Source organism: Haplochromis burtoni, unplaced genomic scaffold, assembly GCF_018398535.1.
Source record: "Haplochromis burtoni strain Fernald_Lab_line unplaced genomic scaffold, NCSU_Asbu1 Contig_17, whole genome shotgun sequence".
Lineage (NCBI taxonomy): Eukaryota > Metazoa > Chordata > Actinopteri > Cichliformes > Cichlidae > Haplochromis > Haplochromis burtoni.
In genome coordinates, this window is record NW_024582378.1 from 4,053,213 (window position 1) to 4,075,675 (window position 22,463).

At 39.0% G+C, this 22,463-nt stretch overlaps 1 protein-coding gene across 2 annotated transcripts in view; it reads right to left on the minus strand.

Moving 5' to 3' along the window:
* The window catches only part of mcama (melanoma cell adhesion molecule a), a 61,382-nt gene extending 45,926 nt beyond the window's left edge, over positions 1-15,456 (minus strand). Inside the window, exon 1 of one of the 2 annotated variants that reach the window (XM_005916109.3) lies at positions 15,184-15,456. In XM_005916109.3, the coding sequence (XP_005916171.1) occupies positions 15,184-15,247 (64 nt within the window). In that variant the 5' untranslated portion in view covers positions 15,248-15,456. The remainder of the gene's footprint in view (positions 1-15,183) is intronic. The other variant, XM_005916108.3, reaches the window with a different exon arrangement.
* Between the last annotated feature and the right edge of the window lie 7,007 nt (positions 15,457-22,463).

The window sequence follows — 22,463 nt, forward strand, 5'->3', positions numbered from 1 at the left end:
GACCAAAATCGTACTCAAACATTTTTGACAGATTGCTGAGCGCCGTGTACCACATAAAATCGGTTCGCAGCCATCAAGCACAACCAGAATTCATACATAAGGCGTGCTGTCAACTTTTGAGAGAATGAAAGGATTTTAGGCTATGCAGCCCGTAGGGACTAGCGCGGTTAGCTTGTTAGCATGGTTAGTGCGTTAACACGTTGATGCCGTCCAGCCCCACGCATGGGGCGATGCGCAGTAACTCGTTAACGGAGATTTGCCGTGTCCATCTTGTCGCTGCCTGCACGTGAAGCGATGGGGGAGGAGGGGGAGTTGTGTTCAGTGAAGGATAGAGGCGAGGCGGAGTAATGTTGCGTAGAGACAAAAGTAGACGAAAGAGAGGCAAACTTGCGGCTCCACAACTATAAGTATAACGTAACATAGACTATATCGATATAAAGGATATTGTCACATCTTATATCTCGTATAAAAATATATCGATATGTTTTAAAAACTCGATATATCGCCCAGCTCTAGTCTAAACTGATCCTCATCACATGAATAATTGAATATATGGCTACAGCCTTTTTCATTAGTTAAAAAAATACTGATTTTTTTTTCTTATTGTCACCAAAAGAAGTCAACAGATGAAACCGAACAATTTTACAGTTTATTCCAATCTTCCAAAGAGTTCAACTGCTGTCTAGAGCCATTAAAAGAAGTGCATCAGTAAAGCAAATGATTAAGATTCACTGCACTGAAGCAAAACACACATTAGATCACTAAACATTTATTAATGAAGAAGCAAATTCAGAAATTCTCAAAGCAAGAATTAGTGTTGGAAAACTGCTGACTATAGCCTCTGTGTCAAAATGACCTTACAACACACATCATGAGATCTTGCGCAGACTGCTAGCAGAAGGGGAAGTGGAGATGATGGATGATAATCAGATAACATCTTTGTCACTGGGTAATAGGCCCTGCATGGTCATGACCAAGTTGTAAAGAACCACCAGTCTTGCAGATAATCTCAATAAGGGATGACACAATAAACTGGCTGTCTGATTTCTGGTTAAAATACCATTAAATCAAACATCATAAACATTTGTCTTGGAACTCTCTAAAGCATTGCTTACTCCTCCATAACAATTGGCTCTGTGTGCTGTACCCTTTAACAAGCAGCAGTGTTTTTTTCAGGCCTGTCGATATCAGTGTTCCTGGTCTCTGCTGGGCAGCAGATGCCAAGCTGGCTGGAGGTGGCGGAAGCCCATGGTGTTCTGACTCCTCCGGCCCTGCAGGGGGCTTTGCCTAGTCAGAGACTTCTTCAGCAGGTTTTCTGCTTGTTAACCATACTTGGATACTGTCTGGCATGGTTTCCAAAAATCTAGTCGCCATTACCAAGCTTTTTTTCCCCCTCCTTGTGTCTGTAACTATGCGACAGAGTATATGGAAAAGGAGCTTAAACTGAATCAAGCAGCTAATGACTGTGTAACACTTCAGGAGCCATAATTTATTAAATGCGAGCCTGCATGGGGTCTGTTATATCAATTTGACTGCATATTAGATTAGTATGACATGTTGCAACTTAAACACCTCCAATGGGGTCTTAAAGCTGGACATTTTTTGTGGGGTAATGTGGTGTATGTACTTCCAGGAAGACTGAGCAGAGGAGAAAAAGGTGGGTCTGTTACTTTACCTCACCTATCTTTCATATAAATGCAACAAAATAAAATATAAGTGCACTGAATTAAACCTTAAAGTTAAGAGACTGCATGTTCACTAAGTATAACTGCAGAAAAACCTGTTTCTTGCATCCATTTTGAGTCACATATTAAGTTCACAGTCACTTTAACAACAGGTCAAGGACAGCAATGACTTCCAGGCTTGTCTGCCTCCATCAGGGCATCTCCACCAGATGCCCAAACCACCCTGAATGACTCCTCTCAAAATGGAGAAACTGTAGTTTGACACTAAATTCTGCTCCTGCCACCCACTAATGTTAGAGGAACTACAGGGAGACTTTGGCTAAGATGAGAGTCATGTTTTTGCTTTGCCTCGAGGGAAAATGGGCAGTTTTGCTGCTGCTCCATCTCCTCTCAAAGCTGAGAAGTGCATTTAGAGAGACAAAACCACTTACCGCACACAAAGATTGTTACAGTTTTCTCTGAAGTTTACCGGTTTGTAAAAGCCTGAGAGCCAGAAGTCACCTCACTTTGTCCACTGCATCGTGTCACTGTTACCTATGTCATGGTTTTTCTGAGTTTTTCTGTTATCTGTGGTTTCTATTGTAATCATTAATTTATCTTGCAGTGTGTTTTCGAATGTTCGTTCCTTTTCTAAATGTGTTCTGCGTTCTCTGTGTCTTATTGTCTTGGCTTTATGAGTTTATTCTTTGTCCTGCTTCCAGTTGTCTCCCGTTTTATTTTGAAAGTTAGTTCCTCCTGTGACTTTGTGCTTTTACCTCCCTCCCTTGTTCCTTTTCTGACCTTGTTACTGTCATGATTGAATTCACTTGTGCCTTATTACCCATTTTTCTGGTTTGTGTATTTAATCTTTATTTTCTACCTATGTCAGATCACCATATGGTCTCCCCTTTGTTCCCGTATTGCTGTCTCCCCAGTGGGCTCTGGTGAATCTGCTCCATTCTTCATATTTTTGACCTTCTTAGTACTTCAGGGTTTCCTGCCATCATGTTTTCTTTTTTTCAGTATTAATTAAAGTACCTTTCTGCAATACCTGTCAGTCTGCCTTCATCTTTTACTTTTTCACTGCTTCATGAAACATCAAATATGGCATCTTTACATAATGTTAAATGAATGTATCTTAAAATGAAAACTGTTCTTTCAATATCAAGATCAAAATAGTTTTTCCCCCCCAAGACATTTTGCCAAAGGCCAAAGGAAAAGGAATCTCTAAATCATTATCAGCCATCGCATAATTTACAGAAACCCCTCTGGGTGGTTACCATTTGTCTGTGACAAACATTCACTTTAATATGTTTGGAGCAAATTAATGACTGCTATAAAGCAAGATAATCCAGTGCAGTAAGCATGATGTCTTCATTTGGTATTGATTCAAGTTCTTTATTAAATTGAGTCCTTTCCAGGGACAAAATAAATCACTAACATGATTTTCATTTGTACGAAGAGAAAAGTCTGTTTGTCATAATACATTTTGGAAAACAAGTAAAACCTTTTAAAAAATAAATACACCACAAGAATTACTAGCAAAAACTGTGTCAAATCTGCATCTTTGCTTGAACAGGATGGTGCCTGCCAACAGCTAACCACAGGTTTTATCTTTATTGTCCTGAACTAAAGCTATTTCAGAGTCTTCAGTCCAGTTTTCACATTGCAAGGGACAGTGTACACCTGGAGTCTTGACATGCCTTTACACTTAAATTGCACTTGTAGAAGAAGACCCCCTGAAGGCAGATTCCAAACGCTGAACTTGAGCTGCAAAGGTAGATCACATTACAGCTCTCATCAGACACGTCTTTAAAAGCCATTCCCTGTGTCTGGCAGCGACCAAATCACCCCTAAAGTCAACTCTGCATCACGTCTCTTTAATAAATCCTGTCTGTGATTTAGTTATCACCCTTCAGCATCTGATTCTTATCTGTGAATACAGCCAGTTGTCACAGCCCACAGCAAGACCAGGAAGATGTTCCAACAAAAGCCTAAATACTCTTGTTATATCTACACATCTCATCCGAATAAACTCATATTAATCCATCTTCATATTGTGGGAAGCCATTCTGTTCAGTTCGAATACGTATTTTTAGATCCTTTACAAATCGAATTCAGCTCATCTCACTCACTGCAAGGCATCTGTCTACAAATCCTCCCACACATTTGCCCCATGACTTCTGGTGGCTGTACACATAGTGTGCACACACAGATTGTAAAAAGATACAAGAATCTCATTTCCAGTAATACAAATGAGTCATTTCAGGAAAATCATTAAAGGAAAGATAAAGAGTCTTTTGTTTAGCCAACATTTAACATTTGCAAGTCCGTTTTTTTGCCATTTAAAATGCAAAAGTTTTTCATTCTTGAAAGAACAACCTCTTTAGTACCAAAATCAGATATATTTTCTCAAGGCTTAAGAAATACAAACTATTAGTTTGGTGAGGCAATCGACCTTTTAAAGAAAATTTTAAATGCAAAAATAAAAAAACACCAAGTATTAATCTGAAGAACTGGTAGTGAAAGCGAATAAATATTTTGGCCCTGATGTTAAAATGATGTAGAGAAACATTTTAGACAAATTCCTCTGTCCGATCAACAGTAGTTGTTGGTTTTCCTTAATTGCTTAATTTTCTGCCTCTCTTGCGCTTCCTGAGGGACACTTAAACAAAGAGATCAGCCCTCTGGGGAATCAATCACACAAATGCAACAAATGCCCCGCAACCACTTACTGAACAACCAAAAAAGACCAAAATAATTAGCCTGCACTACAAGTCAGCTAAAGGGGAGAAACCCACTCAAAGCATGAAATGTGAGTTAAATCAGACACTTTACCTCTGCACTGATGGTTGAGCCTTAGGGGCCAGAATAACATTAAAAGACATGACTGACACAGGACTCTCTAATGTTGTTCATCCCCTATGCATAGAATCATGTGCAGACATGCCTCCACACCTTCAGACAAACTTTATTTTGCAAAGCATATAATGTTGGGGGTGTTTTATTATGTTAGCTTACACTAATGTGCAAATTTCACGCTAACAATTCAACAAGAAACCCTGAAATTTTGACAAGTTACAAAAGGCGGTCAAAACCAGCCCCTAAGAAACAGCAACACTGCCAGATGCATGCTATATCCATGGCATGGCACAGCCCATTAGATTGAAGCGAAAACCATGAAAGACTGTCTGGTTAGCCCTGAGGTCCTCATGAATATTCATCTGCACATGCACACACTGAACACAGAGATTTCTTTTCACCATCAAAGTCAGTCTGGATTCAGACTGGTTTCATTTTAATTTAGCAGATGTGAATGCAGGTTTATGTGGCAGGCAACTGACTGGCACAGTGCCAGACATAATGAGCCTCATCATTTTATCTGGAGGGAGATGAATAAGGAAAGACAGTACAGCTAATAATGTAATGGTAAATGCATTTGGCAGGTTATTTTTTTCATCATGTTTCCTTCCTGATGGTTATGAAACTGTCAAAATCTATGACAAGTCTTTGTTTCCTACAGGCAGAAATAATGATATCAGATATGATATTAGAGGAAAAAACAGCCAACAGGACAACCTGCCCCGACATGGCAAGATGTCCCGCTGGCTAAAAGTCATGACATACAAAAAAGCAAATACATAAAAAAACGAAAGCAGAGGACGGACAAGTAAAGTTAATCAAATTGAAGACAATTTGTTTCTTAGCCGTGAAGCAACAACGGAGAATGACTGTCTTATTGATTTGTTTCTGAAAAAAGAGGGAAGCAGGAAAACCCCCGTTGACCCCATGACCCGTCCCTACCCTTGCTTTACTAACCCATGAACACCCTGAAGCAGTCAAACTGTCACTTTATTTTTGGTATCTGACACAATAATCAGTAACCCATAAGCCTTTGTCCTCTTTGTGTCTTACAGCAGGTATTGTCAGTAACATGTATTTACTATTTTGTTACTTTCCTCATATATAGTGCCGATATCACTTTGCAACTTAATCCTGGTTATGGGCTAAATGGTACTCTAAATATATTTCCCCACAAACACATCGACTGCATTGACAGTTTGACATAAAGTCAAAGAACAAAAGAAATCAGAGGACATGGCATTCACTAGGACAATGGCATGGTCTGAGGGGAAGCCTTGAGCAAATACTTAAGAAGCTTAATGACATCTACATTGTTCGAAGAAGAATCATATCTCATATCCATTACAAAAAAAACAGAAAAACCAATGACATAGTGCTGTGGTCACATTTCACAAACACCTGAACCCCGCAGGATGGCAAGGGGAATCTCTGCTTCCCACTTTCCAGGAGTAATAATTTATGGACCCTTTTGTAACAAATTGTAAGCAACAATGTTCGTAATTAATGGGTAAATTCTGGCCCAGAGATGTGGCACTCGATCCTTTTTTTAATGCCTGCTGCTTGAGGTACTATTATAAAATAATTTAGTACTAACCTAATGGTGCTAACAGTAGAAAAAAATTTATATATATAAATATTGCTTCAGTTTCTGCACAATCCAACTTCATTTGGACATGATGGTAAGCTTTAAAGTTGCTGGCTGCAGAAAGACAAAAATCTTAATATCAACGTCCAAAATTAAGCATCTTAATTTCTCAACTTAACTCTAGGAAATATAAAATATACTAGCTTGCATCAGATTCTACTGCCAAGAATGAAAGAAGGTACAACTAAATCCCAAAACAATCTGGTGTGATTTCAAATCATGTTTCTGGTTAGGAAGTAATTATTCCTGTCACTTGGTTAGGCTTCCCACGTGGAAGGTTATGTTTCATATGCCAAATTATAATTTCTTTAAAAATCCGACATAAGATTTTACTGATTAACTCAGATGAGAGTAAACTGAAAATTAAACTAAGCTCTATAACCAACGTATTCAGCACAGTATGGAATAAATTCCATCCCTTTGTGTGTGCTCGTGAGAGAACTGTTGATTTCAACAACAGCAAAGCAAATAATCCCAGGCTCTGGCAAATATAAAAAAAACAAAGCAAAGAAGAGGGCATGAGAGAGGTGTGCAGAGCACAGGGTGTGGGGGGGAGATGGCTCAGAAAAAGGCGGGAAGGAGGCAAAGACCATTGTGGTGTAAAATTTCTCTGTAACACGAGCCCCTGCTTGTTGCCCCACGGCAGATTGTGCCTTGTCCGATGTACTGGCGTCAGGTGTGTGCAGCTGCTCTTTAAGCTCTGTTTGTGGACCAAAAAGGGAGAGAAGAGGGAAAAGGAGAAATGAAAGACTTCTCAATGAAGGCAATACTGGAGGGTTTTTTCGTCTCTCGCCCTGGCACTCAAGGGACTGCTGCCAGGACTTGGACTGTGGCCCAAGACAGTGCCATGTGTCCCACAGATGGGCCTTCTAAATATGAAGGGACATAATGTACAGATGGCCAATTTTGCCTGGGCACAGCTCAAAGACAAATGGCCAAATCTGCTGAAGACTGAAATACTACAAATTTGTCTTATTTTAAGACAAAGAACCCAGTAGTTGTTATGGTACTCCCTGTAGTGTTTTTTCAATAATACTTAGATATTTTACTTATGAAAAAGATACATTTTAAACTTTTAATTGTTATTTTATAATTACAACTAATTCTACTAACAGTATGCAGTATCTATGATTATCAAATCCTGAGGATTCTGCATAACATACATAATTATAGAAGACAAGGGAGGAGAGTCACAAATAATCATACATTTCTTGGTGAATGGAAATTTTAAGCAAATATTTAGGCTACTGTCAACATTTCAAGCTGCATGTTGTTTCTTTATCATCATTTTCCACTGCAGAAATTCTCAGGCAGTTTAAGATTCCTTTGTGCTCATTCAAACCAAAGAAATTTTCCCCCTGTAGGATGCCTTTCAGCACCGTTTTCAAGGGATAAAAGAAGCAGCTTTTCAGGGCAAGGTGCTTCTGAATGTCTCTGAAAGACTTCTTGCTGGGACTTGACCCTGACTGATTAAACTTGTGACTAGTGTTGTTCTTAATACCATATTTGCAGGGCCCCAGAGAGCCACGAGCAGAAATGTGAACATGTCAAGGTATGGCAAGTTTGTTACTTTGATGCTGTTTCACATTGCCACGGTACACAAATGTTAAAGAAATGGTCTCTGCTATATTTTTTTTGCTACATTTACAAGCCAGATGCCTACTAAGAGACAAATTTACGAGCAGTATAAAATGTCGGTATTCTTTTCAGTTCCCCACTGCTGAACAGAAAAGAAGAGAGAGGATGGTGCTTTTAAAAAAAAGTCCCCAAAGAGCTATTAAAAATTGCTAAGTTGGCAACAGTGAGGTGAAATGAACATGATAACCAATGCTGTGAGTGATAGGGATGTCACACACACAAGCTGAGATGGTAAATACTCCCATATCCAAATATGCCGGCAGCATCCCACACGACGGAAGACTACTCCTCCCAAATATCACCAACAACAAAGCACAGTTTGCCAAAGTTAACAAAACAACTAGCATAAACCACATCATTGCCCTGTGTTATTATTTTTACTCTTGCAATGCAGTCCAAGCCGCTGCAAAATTATAATGCTACTTTGTGAGTTCTGTGGGTGCTACGCTGCAGTGGACATGAAGGATATAAGGAAATGATTTACAGTGCAAGGACACTGTAACTCTTAAGGTGTAACTCTTAAGAGTTACAGTGCTCTAACTTTGCTGACATCATCCGCACAGCCAATCCAGCAGGGTAAAATATACCTCTACTTCACTTCACACTGCTCTTACAGTACTGGATAGAAATAATCAATCCTGTGCGAGCAATGCAGCCAAATCCAATATTTGTGAGTCAAAGAAGTGTGATGAAAAAAGCCCCTGAGCACTCTCCCAACAAGACGAGAAAAACCTGAACCTGCAAGATTCCTGAAAAAAACTGAATTCTGCAATGCCTTTTAAGGGAACAAGTATTAAAAAATGAACTTAATGTGTTTCTGGGGAGATTTTTCATGTTTCTGACACTGTGTGATAACAGTTTAACGCTCTGAAGCAACCGTATGACAAATTCTTTACCTCCTGAATGGACACATATCTTCTTAAGTCTCATGAGTAATTTCCTGCATCCTTCACCCTGACTGAGTCTGCTTAGACAACCGTCTCGAGCTCTTAAAAGAGGTCCTATCTTTTCTGAGGTGATTGTTCGCTTTATGGATTTCTCACTGTGGTGAACGATGTGCTTTGAATAACATACCAGGCGAGGATGTTTTGGGGCAGCTCTGAAGCACCAGAAAGGTAGTCGATACAGGAGAGTCCCTCCCAGAAGAACAGGGATCAAACTACAGAGGCAGCTGTTGGAAATAAAATCCCACTCAAACATCAACCATCCACTACACATGCAAGACAAGGCCCTTGAAAAACCTTTCAATTTAGGCTTAAGGGTGATGTCAGCTCTGTTCCTGCCAGCTAAACAGCTAGGGCTTTGATTTCCCAAAACATGTCTTGGATCTTCAGAGCATGCACTGGCTTCAAACCACAAACTGAAACAACAAACACCAATGAGCGCTCAAGCAAAATGCTTTTTTTTTTTTTGTTCCAGTCGATTTGCAGCAGAGAAGCAGCCAGGTTGAGCACCTTTTAAAACAAAAGGTATCAAGCCTGCTGTCTTGGTGTTGGCACACATTCAAAATGAAAAAAAAAATAGTTATGTTCTCTGGGAAACTATGATACTTAGATCATCTTTTTCTCCGACAACAAAGGAGAATGCTTGGTTTACTATCATATACAATATCCCCTCATAACTTCTAAAGCTATATCAAGTCAAATTAAACCACTCAGGTTTAAAGAAAGTGCCAGTCTTTCTGTCAAAAATGTCTTAAAAATCCTAACATTTACTAACATTTAAATAGTCTAAATCAAAACATGCAAACCCCATGTCTTAAAAGTCTGGAATAACACACAAGGTATCCTGCAATCTATTTAGAAGCTTTTAAGTTTGAATGATTAGCTAAAGTAATGAAAAAAGTTAATGCAATTGCTTGTATTTATTTAATTGTCCACTGTGCTGACCTACATGTTAGCCGAATTAGCTTACATATGCCTAATGCTACAGCAAGTCACCATTATAATACTACAGGGATCAAACAGCACACTCTCTTTAATGAAAACAATGAGCCAATACATTAGATTATATGGCTGTCATGCCTAGCTATCACTCAGGCAAATGCACTAATCCCACATGGACAACTGCAGCCAACAGCTGCACACTTCCTGCCACATCCAGACAAGCCCAGCAGCAAAGCGCAGGCATTCCCAGGCATTCAGCCACGGAGACGGATGAAGAGGAGGTCAGGGAGACCAGCCATTATTTACTAGAGAAGACTGACTCACTGGGATACATTATGACTGCTTTTTTATTTTTCTACATGCTGCAAAAAATATTTTCTTAGAAGTCAAAAAAAGACCTGCAGATTTACAGCAAATACATTTTTAATAGCATATTTATATCTCTATGAATTTATTTTCATTTTCAAGTATTTTTCAATATGACCTTGGAGTCAACATGAATTTGAATGTCTCAATTACAGGATTGACTGTTTAATAATTCAACAGTCTGATATATTTAGAATATAAATAAATGTATATAAACCACAATGAATTATAAATAACATTGTAGAGGACTGCATGGTCATCACTTATTGTCTAAAAATGACATTATTATTTTCATAACTCAACAATTCGAGAAATATTTAAAGGCGACATCTTTAGAAAGCTTGATTGATTGGCTTACTGTCCACGGATATTAAAATATGATATATGATGACAACCAGGAAACGCTTACATTTCAGGGTTTGAAACTAGAGCTGGTCCAGCAGTTGTGCTAGACAAATTGCCACTGCTATCTATTCATTATATTTCACATAAATAACAAATTACAAAGTCCTTCAGATGTGTATTAATTCTATCAAAAATGCTTAAAGCCAAAAGAATTTAAGAAAGGCTGAATGTGGGTAAGCATATGAAAGGGAAATAAAAGAAACCTTAATGTCACTTAACACTTCAACACACATAACACCAGCAACATGGTATTGTTTTTGATTAAGCATCATACTTTTAATACTTCAACAGATTTTCTTCCCCAAGTGATGTTAAAACTGATCAAATGATGTCAATACAACCACTTTTTAAACATCAACCCACCCCTATAGTATGCGGCTATCCGATACACCCATACTATAGGGGTATTATCAGGAGTCACTCCCTAACAGGCAGCTGAATTGTTTGGATACTGAATTTTCTTTAGAGCTGGAATGAGCTGCTCTGTAGGAAAACTTTCAAGTTTACCTCCAAGTGAAAAGTGTGTCTAAGGCCAGTAAAACTGGGATTTGGGGCTAACTTTACAACTTTAGCATTTTCTAGAAGGTGCCCTTAATCGTTTTCAACAACAATGCGAGTTCACGGTACAGCTGGGCAGTATATCAATGTTTTTCTTTGCTTTCTTGTTATGTTTCCAAACAGGATATAAGTTGAGACATTACCAATTGCATTGATATAGCTTGCTTTTGACACTTGGTTCGACTTCTTTATGGTCCAACAATAAATAATATCTCCAAGGTTGAAGGCATATGTTTTAACTGCATGGGTGTCCACAGTAGGTGGTGATTTGTGGAAACACTGTACTTAGAAAGAAATTGCTCTTCTTATTAGGGCTGCAAAAAACACTGATTCTCAGATACTGACCACTGGATTAGGTACTCATTTGCATCAGTATTAATAGCAGCAGTCCTGTTTTTATCTCCTCCAGTTGACACATAACTTCATACAGCCCCTCCCCTCACTAGCATCTGCAGTAGTTGACATTCACAACACTTAACAACACTTTAAGAGGAATTTCGAGAAGCCAATAAAGCTCCAGTTGCAACATTAATTGCTTAACAATGAGTCTTAATTACACTATCCGTGGGTCGGTTCGGGTCCTAGTGAGGTAAATTTCAGCTTGCGATGGTCTGTGTGGACATCTGTGTACCTACCTGTTTTTTGTGACAGTATGGACTTGTAGAAAATTTGAATTACAATGCGATCCAAGTGACAGACTTCAAAGAAGCGTAACGGGAATGACTACTCATCTGCTGAGTCTCCAGCTGTCCCTGTCTGCAGCAGAGTATAATCAAGGCATTAGCAATTTACCCAATAGCTACAAACTCAGGGAGTCACAAGGTAGTGTACTCCTAGTGCCCATCCCAAGCCTGAAGGTGCATTTATGTAACAGCCACATTAGCTGACTCTTAATTATCATTAAGGTAACAGCCATGGCTAAACTTTGCAGGTGGGATGTGAACGTTATCAGCCCTGCACGTCTGTAACATTATAATAGACGATGTTAATTTACCAGGATAACAGAACTGTTTGGGTCTAAAAATCATTATGTTTCTTCCAACTGAAGCTAAGAAAAGTCTACCAGCAACCAAACAGAAATTGTGGCAGACTACCTTAACAACTGTGTTTCATCAGCAAACAAAGTATGGAGCCAATTCACCAGAAGCACAGCACCACCTCAGAAAACCTAAAAATACTGACTTTTTTGTTGTTAGCAGTCCCCAAGACAATCTTAAAATATTTGTCATAAATACACTATGCAATTATGTTAAAACCTTTTTTGTATGATAGTGCCATCGCTGTTCTCTCTTTTTTTTAACTGACTCTTCACTTATAACTGATTTTCTGTCATTTTTTACCTCTTGTGGTATCCAAAATAGTGAGGAGGATTGAGGAATTTCCCAGTATCTGTATTATTATGACAACGATATTCCTTAAACACAACAGACTTCTTTGACAAAAATCGCCATTTCACCCTGCAGATCATGAAAGTTGCTGGTCTACCACCGTGTGACCTTTTTTTTAACAGGTTAATCCAATTCTGAACTAACCCTTTCAAAGACCAAAGTCAAATAACAACACAAACAAACTAACCAGTTGATGCAACAGTAAACCAGCACCTCCTATCTTTTAGCAGGTACGCTGAATAACTGACTTTGTCAACAAAGCACACTGTCTTTGGGTGATGTCACAGTTAGCAGTACACTACGAAACAGCTGCTCATTTTAACATCACAAAGAAATATTTATTCAGGTAAGTTGCAGCAGTTTCTTACTAAAGTCTGCGGTACTCACATGTTGTTACACTAACATATATTATATAAAAGCATCTGCCAGTTTTCTGAATGCAAGAGGCATTTTACACACACAAACTCAGAGCGGATCCCTCCGAGCCTCCAAATGCACCGATGGATAAAACCTTGTTTGGTTAGAAATATTTCATAACAGCATTAACTAAAAAGGCCTGTCTGCTTTCCCTACTCTCTGTTCTGTAAATGTCATCGTAAAAGCTCAGCCACTGCTCAGATTTACTGCTCCACCGCCATTCCCGGACCACTTGCCCATTCTTTTAACAGAACGTGATGATCATATTGATGAACATTGGACTCTGAAATCAATAGTGGGTTGTATACAGTGCATCAACAAAGCTTCATGTTTGGGTTTCTTCTCATGCTCAGGATGGGTTCATTTCCATGCAGCAGAAATGCTTTTAGCCACAAATTGTATTCGAGTAAGTGCCCTTCAAGGTCCATTAGGGAGTAGGTCAGTTTTGACAGGGGCTGGTTTAGAAGCTCTTTAGAGGTCCGGGGTCTCTACCAAAGGCTAATGACCTAATCCAAAAACAGACAGCTTTACTTGGTCTCCAGAGGAGGTAGAGGGGAGATGAGGATTAAATAGAGATAACCCAATTAAGACAAGGCTGATGGAGTAAAAAAACAAACGTGGATTTAAGGAAAAAAAGAGGGATAAGGTCAGGACAAAGTGAGTTGCGAGAGGGCGGATGGTTTGGGTGGGGAAACTGACTTAATGAGTTTTGATTAATGTGTTTTGCAAATATGATTCTAATAAAAATTTAAAGACACCCATATCAGGTGAATAATTTATCTTTCTTCATTTTTCATGTTCATTTAAAAGGATCAGCCACTGTAATGAAAGCAGTACAGCATTTAACAGTCCAATATAAAGTTGAAAGCACACAGCTGTATCGTCGATATACAACACACTCTAGTTGATCACGTGCTTCAAAATGAGAAGGTGCATGGTGCCATTACCCTACACTGGCTAGATAAACAGTAGAGTTGCAGTTAGCTCCAAAAACTTCAAGTATTTCCCCAGTTAACCTACTACTTCTACAAAATTCCATAAAAAATTAATCATCATAATTTTCCACAGCTCAAGGGAAAAGCTTAAAATAGCTAAAATTGTCAGACAGTACAAAACCCAACAACCCAAAAAGGTTCAGATTGTTTTGAACCTTTAAAAAAAGTCAAAATATTGAAATTGAAATGTTTCAGTCCACCCACCTTGTTTTTTTAACATGTCATGTAACTTAAAGGGGCATAAAAGGAAGAATTTGCAGTTATTACAAAAGTTTTCAGTATTGTACTTTTTTGCAGATTGATTATTCAACAAGCCTCAAACCTTAAACTAATGTTTGCTTACCTGTGAATAGCTTTGATGAGCCCCAAGTCCTTAAGGCATACTGCTTTTCTCTGTCTTATTTTGTACTCAGACAGACCAGAGAACCTTTCACTACCGGGAAACTATAGGTATTTTTCTCAATTTGAGCCAATCTGGTCAAGAGAATCAAAGCAAATTGTTCATAGAAGCCCTAACTAAAAAGATCTATAAACAGCTTCTAACCTCCACAGCTCCCTGAGGCAATGAGTCACGCCTTTGCAAAAATATTCACAAAAAGGTAAACTCAGACTGGCTCTTAAAATGACACAAGCTGAGGATATACAGACACAGAAGCAAACAAACAAACACATTGCACTGCTCTGTGCTTATCTATCCCATCCTTTAGCTAAAGAAAAACAAAATGCCCCTGCCTTGAAAACTCAACCCTCTTCTAAATTTGGTGCTGTGGTCTACATAAAGTGTTGTGGTTCTTTAGATGTTCACAGCAGTCGCATTAAACCTTTACCAACTTTCTTCGCAGACCGAGAAGAGTTTTATAACACGCGAGCTCCTCAGACGCTCGACGCATGCCCGCGTGCACGCGCTTAGCTCTACGGGCTACAGCTACGCATTTGGTGCTTAATTAGTATCAATTACGCAGTAATTAAACACACATCTAAAGGCGACATTTCACGAAGACGACAAGCAAATTAAAAAAAAATAAAACATGTAAAACGTGTAGAAGTCAACACCAGGAGGTTCATATGTTACTATATTAAAATGAGGATGAAAATTCAACACAGAAGCCAAAAGCTTGTTAACGGAATAAGATAATGAACTCCTCAGAAGCACGCGACACAAAAACACGTCAACGTCTCGAGCAAACAAAACAAACGCTCCGAAAATTATCGCCGCATCCAAGAAGAGACACGCATCCAATTCTCATTCAAACTCTGCACTCCTCCACGAAACTTTATTCTTTGATAAAAACGCGCAAAAAAAGCAAAACCAAAAATAAACCGTGCTCTTTTACTTCTCGATTTTTTATAACTTACCGCTCACGTGCAACAGGCAGACCTGAAGAAACAGCAGCAGAAACGCTCTACGAAGGAAAGCCATGTCTTTTGCTGCTTGTCCGTATCCACTCCAAAACAAACTGAAGCCAAGTGGTGCGTCGACGAGAAGTTAGCTGCCCGCTGGAGACGGAGGAGAGAAGAGGAGAGAAGACGGGGGGAGGGTGGAGGAGAAGAGAGGGGAGGGGAGGGAGTTCAATTAAAGTCTCAGTGCGGCTGGGATCTCGTATTGTGGGGCCTTAACGTGTGTGGCAGAGGCACAGAGCTTATCGGTGTTTTCTTCTGCTGCAAATTCACGCTGCATAGACTCCTTCTTGGTGGAAAGTCCTCAAGGTCACTGTTTAATATGCCCACCTTATCACGCCTCCGCACCTTTGAGGCCAAATCGCATGGCCTGTTGGCTGTATTCAGTTTAACTTTGCGCTAATGCTAGATCAAGGTTAAAAGTTTATTTATACAGGAGTCTGAAATTTAATTTAGGAGCTACCGGGCTGTAGATTTTTGTAAAATATGCTAATAAGCTGTCCAGATGAGAGTGATGCCACATATCTAGAGCCAGCAGGCAGTTAGCCTCGTTTAGCATAAATTCTGAATGACAGCTTAACAAAAATATGCCTACCAGCATTTATGAAGCTTACCAATTAAGATTGTATATCTTGTTTAATAGCCTACATACAGGAAATACGTGTAAAGGGGGAATAAAATGCTCTCATATGAACTAGATTACACTATATCTTAGCCTCTGACTTATCACATTATGTGCAGATTGTAAAATTAAAATAAGCTGACGTGTATTAATTAAAAAGCTTTATAGACGGAGGTTTGTTTGTTTTTTTCTGTTGTGTTTTCTGATGGTTAAGACTGCTGAGATGAGTGTGCCAAACTTAAGACTACTGAGAGGCCAGCGAAGCCTATTTTTAAGCCAGACAGTGATTTTAAAAAATATTCAGGGTTAGAAGAAAACCTCAACCCTTGACTTGTGCATCTGAAGAACCAGATGGCTCTGTTAAGATGTGGAGGACATTTGGCTGGTATGGTTTGGCTCCCTTTGCCTTTTCAAGGAAGAAGTGCCACTCCAAATAAAAACAAAGCTGTTTTACTCTGCAAGGGGAAATCTTTTTATTGTAATTAGAGATACTGATGACAGTGCCCACAGTCATAGGGCATGAAGGATGAGGATTTTCACAGTCACCAGAGTTCAAATTATCTGCACACTTATGGGAGATTACAGTTTAGACAGCACTATCCACCTACACGGTTGGCAGCAGACCTTATGAACTGGATGTGCAATCAACTTTGACAAGGACATTTGCCTCTAGTCACCTTGCTTTTCAAAATATAAACAACAACACAAAAAGTGCATATTTACAATAATATATGCATAGGACACTCACAGAGAAATGCCTTCACAGTTAAAACAAATGTCAAAATATTTGTCTTAGATTGAAGATACAACACAGAATGCAAAGAAGACAAACAGGAGAGAAAATCTCTTTAAGTGCAGAAGTTTTGTGTAATTTTATTATGCCTTTCTTTAATTGAAATATTCAGAAGATTCATCAGAATATTGTTCTGTATTCCTCAACTATCTCATCTGAACATACTTCCCTTCTTTCAAGCTCCCCAAATCCTCAGATATTTCAGACCTGATTCGTAACTACAAGACATCTACTTGTAACCTGGACCCTCATCTAGTCCTCTTTAGAAGTTGCCTCCTCTCTCTGGTCCCTCTCATCTCTGTCAAAACTGCTGCAATAAACCGGATTCTGGAAAAAAAAAAAACTGGTGCTGATCCTACCAACTTCCTTTCTAATCAACTTTTCATTTCCAAAATTCTTTTTGCTATTCAACTTCATTCACTTTTATCTCATAACATGTTGTGTGAACAATTTCAGTCTGGTTTTTGCTTTGTTCATAATTCAGAGACTGCACTTACAAAAATTACCAATTACATGGCAGCAGATTTCAGTTTACTTACTATTCTCATCCTTCTTGACTTCAGTGCGGCCTTTGACACTATCAGTCATATCACCCTTCTCAAAAGATTATCTTCCATTGGTATCACTCACACTCTACGTGACTGGTTTAAATCCTACCTATTTGGGTCATAAATATTGATTAACCACCACCTTTGGAAATTCAGGGCTTTGTCCTGGGCCCCTTCCTTTTTATCGTTTATCTTCTTCCCCTTGGCAATATCTTCCATAAATACAACATCAATTTCCGCTCCTGTGCAGATGACACCCAGCTCTACCTCAGTACCAGACCTACATCCACTTTGCCTCCACACTCTCTCATCAACAACATATCTGAAGTAAAATCTCGGTCATCTTCAAAAAAATTTCAAATTAAACACTGACAAAACTGAGGTTCTCCTCATTGGTTTCAGCAGTATCCAAAATTGACCGTTTTTCCTTAATCATTAAGAATTCCTCTGTGTTCCTCTCCTCACAGGTTAAGAGTGTGAGTGCCATTGTTGACAGTAATTATATTACCTGGTCGGCATATTTGTATCTCTGTAACATCAGCCACCTTCACCCCTCCCTCCCTCCCCATACTACTTCTATCATTGGTACTTTTCGCCTGGATTACTACAGTTCCCTCTTCTTTGGCCTTACTCACAAATCCCTTCATAAGATTCAGCTGGTCCAGAATTCAGCTGCCCGTATTATCACTAGAACCACTCTACACGCCACATCACTCCTGTTCCGGCTTCACTGGCTCCCACTGAAATTCCACATCAACTTCAAAATTCTCCTACTGGTATTCAAGGCCATCACCCCTCCATATCTGTCTGACCTTCTCCATGTTGTCACTTCCTCTTGTACTCTAAGATCTTCTTCCTTCCTACACCTGACTGTTCCCTCTGCTTGTCTCACAATCAAGGGGTTCAGAGCTTTTAGTTGCCCCGCTCCCCAGCTTATTTTCCAATATCAGATATATTGATTAACCACCACCTTTGGAATTTCAACTTTAAAGTCCATCTGTTTAAAATGGCTTTTTACCTGTGATCACATTTCCACTTATAGTTTTTATTTGTTTTTCTGCACAAAGCCATCCATTTAGTGTCCTCTTTAGTCATGCTGCCCACCACAATTTTAGAAGAAGCACTGTAAACTACTAAACTGCAATAACTTAGCCCTTAGATTTCAAACTTAACACTCTGAGTGTTTAAGTTTTTCATTGCCGAACTGCATGAATTAGTGTAATTTATAGTCAAAGTGTATCGGAAGAATTCATCTGAGGATGACAGTGACCTCACTGGGCTGGCCTGGACTCCCGAGGCCCATCCATAACCCTGGCATTGTCCACTTCCATCATTAGAACATCCAATGGGGAAATGTATTCTGAAGGAATCTTCCAGATTGTTCCAGCACACCACTATTTGTTTTGGCAAATAGTAGCTCAGCACCTTGCAAAGACACTTTATTTTCTCTAACTTGTCATCACTATACACCATTTATAACACGGATGAAAGATACAAATTGTCACTCTTAGATACAGTAAAAAGGATATGGAGCAAACTATGTTTAGGAAGGTACGAAGCCAACATAGACACAAGCTCTTCTGGGCTCTCACATGTTTTGAATGGCCTCGGTTCATTAATGAACTATGTTATTTTTTCCTCTGTTTGAAATCTTTGACCTAAACTAAATTTGCCTACACTGGGAGGGACCTCTTCCACAGTACATGGAAACATCTGATTTACATTCTATCAGTAAAGCAAATTTGAAGGTTCAAACCACCTTGTGGTGCAGTTTGAATTCAATGATGTGTTGTTTTCACCTCAGATAGATAAAAGTGTTAACACTAGACTGTGATTTCAGAGATCAGAGACAGACACTTAGTGTTTGCTTGCTTGTTACTGATGTCCGAGGCAGCAGCTAGTTGAAAAACCCTATCTTCTTTAATCTCTGAGTTACTCATGCAGCAGCTGCTAATGTAAAACTGCAATTCTGGAACCAGCTTTTACGACTTTACTACTAAAAAACAGTCCCTTTAAATCAAAAGCTTTTCAAGGTTATTCCAGTTATCCACTGCTGAGTAGAATATATGCTCATAATTACTCAAAGACACAGTGAATTTACTGATTATTGCATCTATGCATGGTTGTCAGACACCTGTCTAGGTATGTAGTCTTTTCACCTGTTTGTCTTTTGTCTTCAGACTGAGGGACATCTGGGTCTACCTTACTCAAGTCTTAGAACTTTGGAGTTTTGTCCAAAAATCACATAACCCACAAAAGGGGTTTATACTAAGACACCTGGTAAAAAAGACTTTTCTATCTTTATGTCAAGCAGTTTTGCTCATATGTCTTCCTCACCTTGAATTATTGAATGAATCCTGTATTTAAATATTTTTTGCTTGACGGAGGTTAACAAATGTATCATCACTCTAAGTTTCATCAACATATATTTAGTTTTGCGAGTTTCAGTGTGTAAACTGAGCAAAGTTTAGACACACTGGACTGCTTCCAATACAGCAGCTCTCAGTGTTTTTAACCACTGCATGTGGGGTCACCTTGGCCAACAGCTGCAGCAGAAAAGTTTCCTGGAGTTGGTCACCCAGTTGTTCGACCCCCATCATAAGTGAAATTACAGCTATGGGCACGATGCAGGCATTAGGCCTGGAAACAAAAGCCACTTTGCACACCACACTTAAAAACCCCTATAGGTAAAACAAAAAGAGCTTCCAAGCATGCCTCCAAGCATCCAAGATTTTCTCCTTTGTTAGAAGCTCACTATCTCTTGCCTCTTTCTACCTCAGTCTGACCTAATTAACTATGTTACTGATAAATACGACCTTCCTTTAAGGTATAAAACCTTGCAGCAGCATTGTAGCCGAAAACTTTGAATGAATTCTTTAATAATTTGCCATACTTACATACAAGATTCCTAACACTAAACAATGTTTTGCTTTATTTACATGGATTTGGCTGCTGTATGGAGTGCTGTGGGAAGGTGTTTGTCTCTTTAAAATCCCTTCAGGCTGTTTCTCTGTATGTTTAGTCAGCAAACTGACTCAACCTACACCTACTTTGCTCACATTTGAGACTTTTATCGTGAAACTGTTACACTATGACTTCTATGACTTCTATGACTTGTCTGTAGTGATGTTATAGCAATAATTACAAAAAAATGAATGTTTTGTTGCTTTATATTGACCAATCCAGTCATAAATCATCTGACCATTCAAAACAAATGCAAACAGATGTTCTGCTTCATTTAAGCATGAATTTTACATGTTACACACTTAATTGTATGACTGCATTTTTTTAAATAAACTGGATTAGCTAGAATTAGAAACTTGGAGTATTAGGAATGTGAAAAATAGTGACGTTATTATGTTTGTCCTAATTTGTCTGTCATATGCTATAGTGGTGGCTGTTACCAATGGTCAGACTGACAGATGAAGTTAGGCCGGAGTCTCTGTGGAGTCTATGTTTGCAGATGACACTGTGATTTGTAGTAAACAGGTGGAGGGGAGCCTGGAGCCTGGAGAATGAAAGTTAGTAGAAGCAAAACAGGAAATGGACAGATAAAGTTGCAATGGGTAGCGGTAGTGAAGGTGGATGAGGTTAAATACCTGGGGTCAGCCATCCAAATAACAGACAGGGCACTAGAGAAGAAGAGAGTGCAGAAGGACAGCTCGTTAAAGTTAGAGAGACAAGACTGGGAAGGTTTGGACAGGTGCAGAGGAACGTTAACGCTCAGTTCATCACTCTAAGATTTCCTGTTGTAACCTTTGTTGCTGCTGGTTTTTGGTGCCATCCACTTTAATATTCTGAATCATGAATTTAACAGCTGTTTGAAAAAGTACATGGATTTAAAAAAAAAAAATTATTCATAAATTTATTCACTAAAATGATTTTTTAGTAGATTTACACGAGTCAGTGCTCACAAACTATCCTATTTTTGGAAGCCACACAAAGGGCAGCCAATCAGAAGAAAGTATTTTGGATACTTTTGGATAGTGCAAGAACAGGGGGGCTGCATTAAAGGTCAGTATATTTGAACTCAAAGAATAAACAATCTAGTCTGACAAACACCTATTTCTTGATTTTGCACTGGGGTTACACTTATATGAGTCATTACTCAGTCAGTGTTGTCAACTCAAAATAAACCTAATGCTTCATGCTGAAAAGGGCATAGCAGCAGCTGCACGCAGTGTAAAAGTGTATATTGCGCCTAACATCAGAAAATATTTGGTTTGAATAGAAGCCAGCTTTTCTGTAGGAAATCTTTCTCACATGTACCTACCCCTTACTCCTGAAATGATTCTCACCAGGCTTCTCTAAAAAGGGAGTTTTTTTTCCCAACTCTCGGCCCACACATTTTCTCCTTTGTTAATACCAGAGGCTCGGTATCTCTCGTCTTCTTCCACCTCAGTCTGACCTAGTTACCCGCATTACTGATGAATATAAGCTTAGACCTCCCTTTGAGGTAGAAGCCTTGCAACAGTATTTCAGCTGAAAACTTTAAGAGAATTTATTTAATAATTTATCGTACTTTGAGATGCATGAGAGTTGCTTCAAAACACTGTATTCAGATAGAAAGTGAAGTAAATGTTTTGCTTTATTTGCATGAATTTGACTGCAGATGGCTTCAAAACCAGCCAGTCACGCCATGTCTTTCCTTTATATCCCTGCAGGCTGTGTCTCTTTATGTTTAGTCAGCACTTACCCAACCTGCATGTGTTTTTCCATCAATTTTAGCTTTGTACCAAATTGTGCTCATATTCAACCGCTTCACATTTTGAGCTGTGATCCAAAATTATCCAAAAGTTTTTACATTTAAAATTTGTGGACTTTTAAATGCTCGTTAGTGCATAACAAAGTGAGATGTCTGAAACCATCAGTTTAACACTGCAGTGTTGGTAAGGAGTAAAACACCTTTACAAACATGGTGACACATACCTTCTCAGACACAATCTGGTGCTGTGTAGTGGTCATCTTAAAAGCCCTGTCTTTTATCACTTACTTTGAATACAGAAATAGCCACAATCAGCGACAGCTGTTGCCATTATCTGTGACATTTCTGGCATCTGATGACTCTATGCAGCACTAAATAGTGTTGTGATTATTGGGCTCACTGATGCAGTTGTCTTAGAGTCATTATTTGAAATTTTCGCATTGTCCAACAACAGAAAAAAATGTCTGGAGAACTAAATTGTGATGTTTACATAGTTTGTATTGCTATACTTGCAGCTTTTCTTTTGCAGAAATAAAGTGATTGGAAGGGGAACAGAGCAGAGGCTAAAGG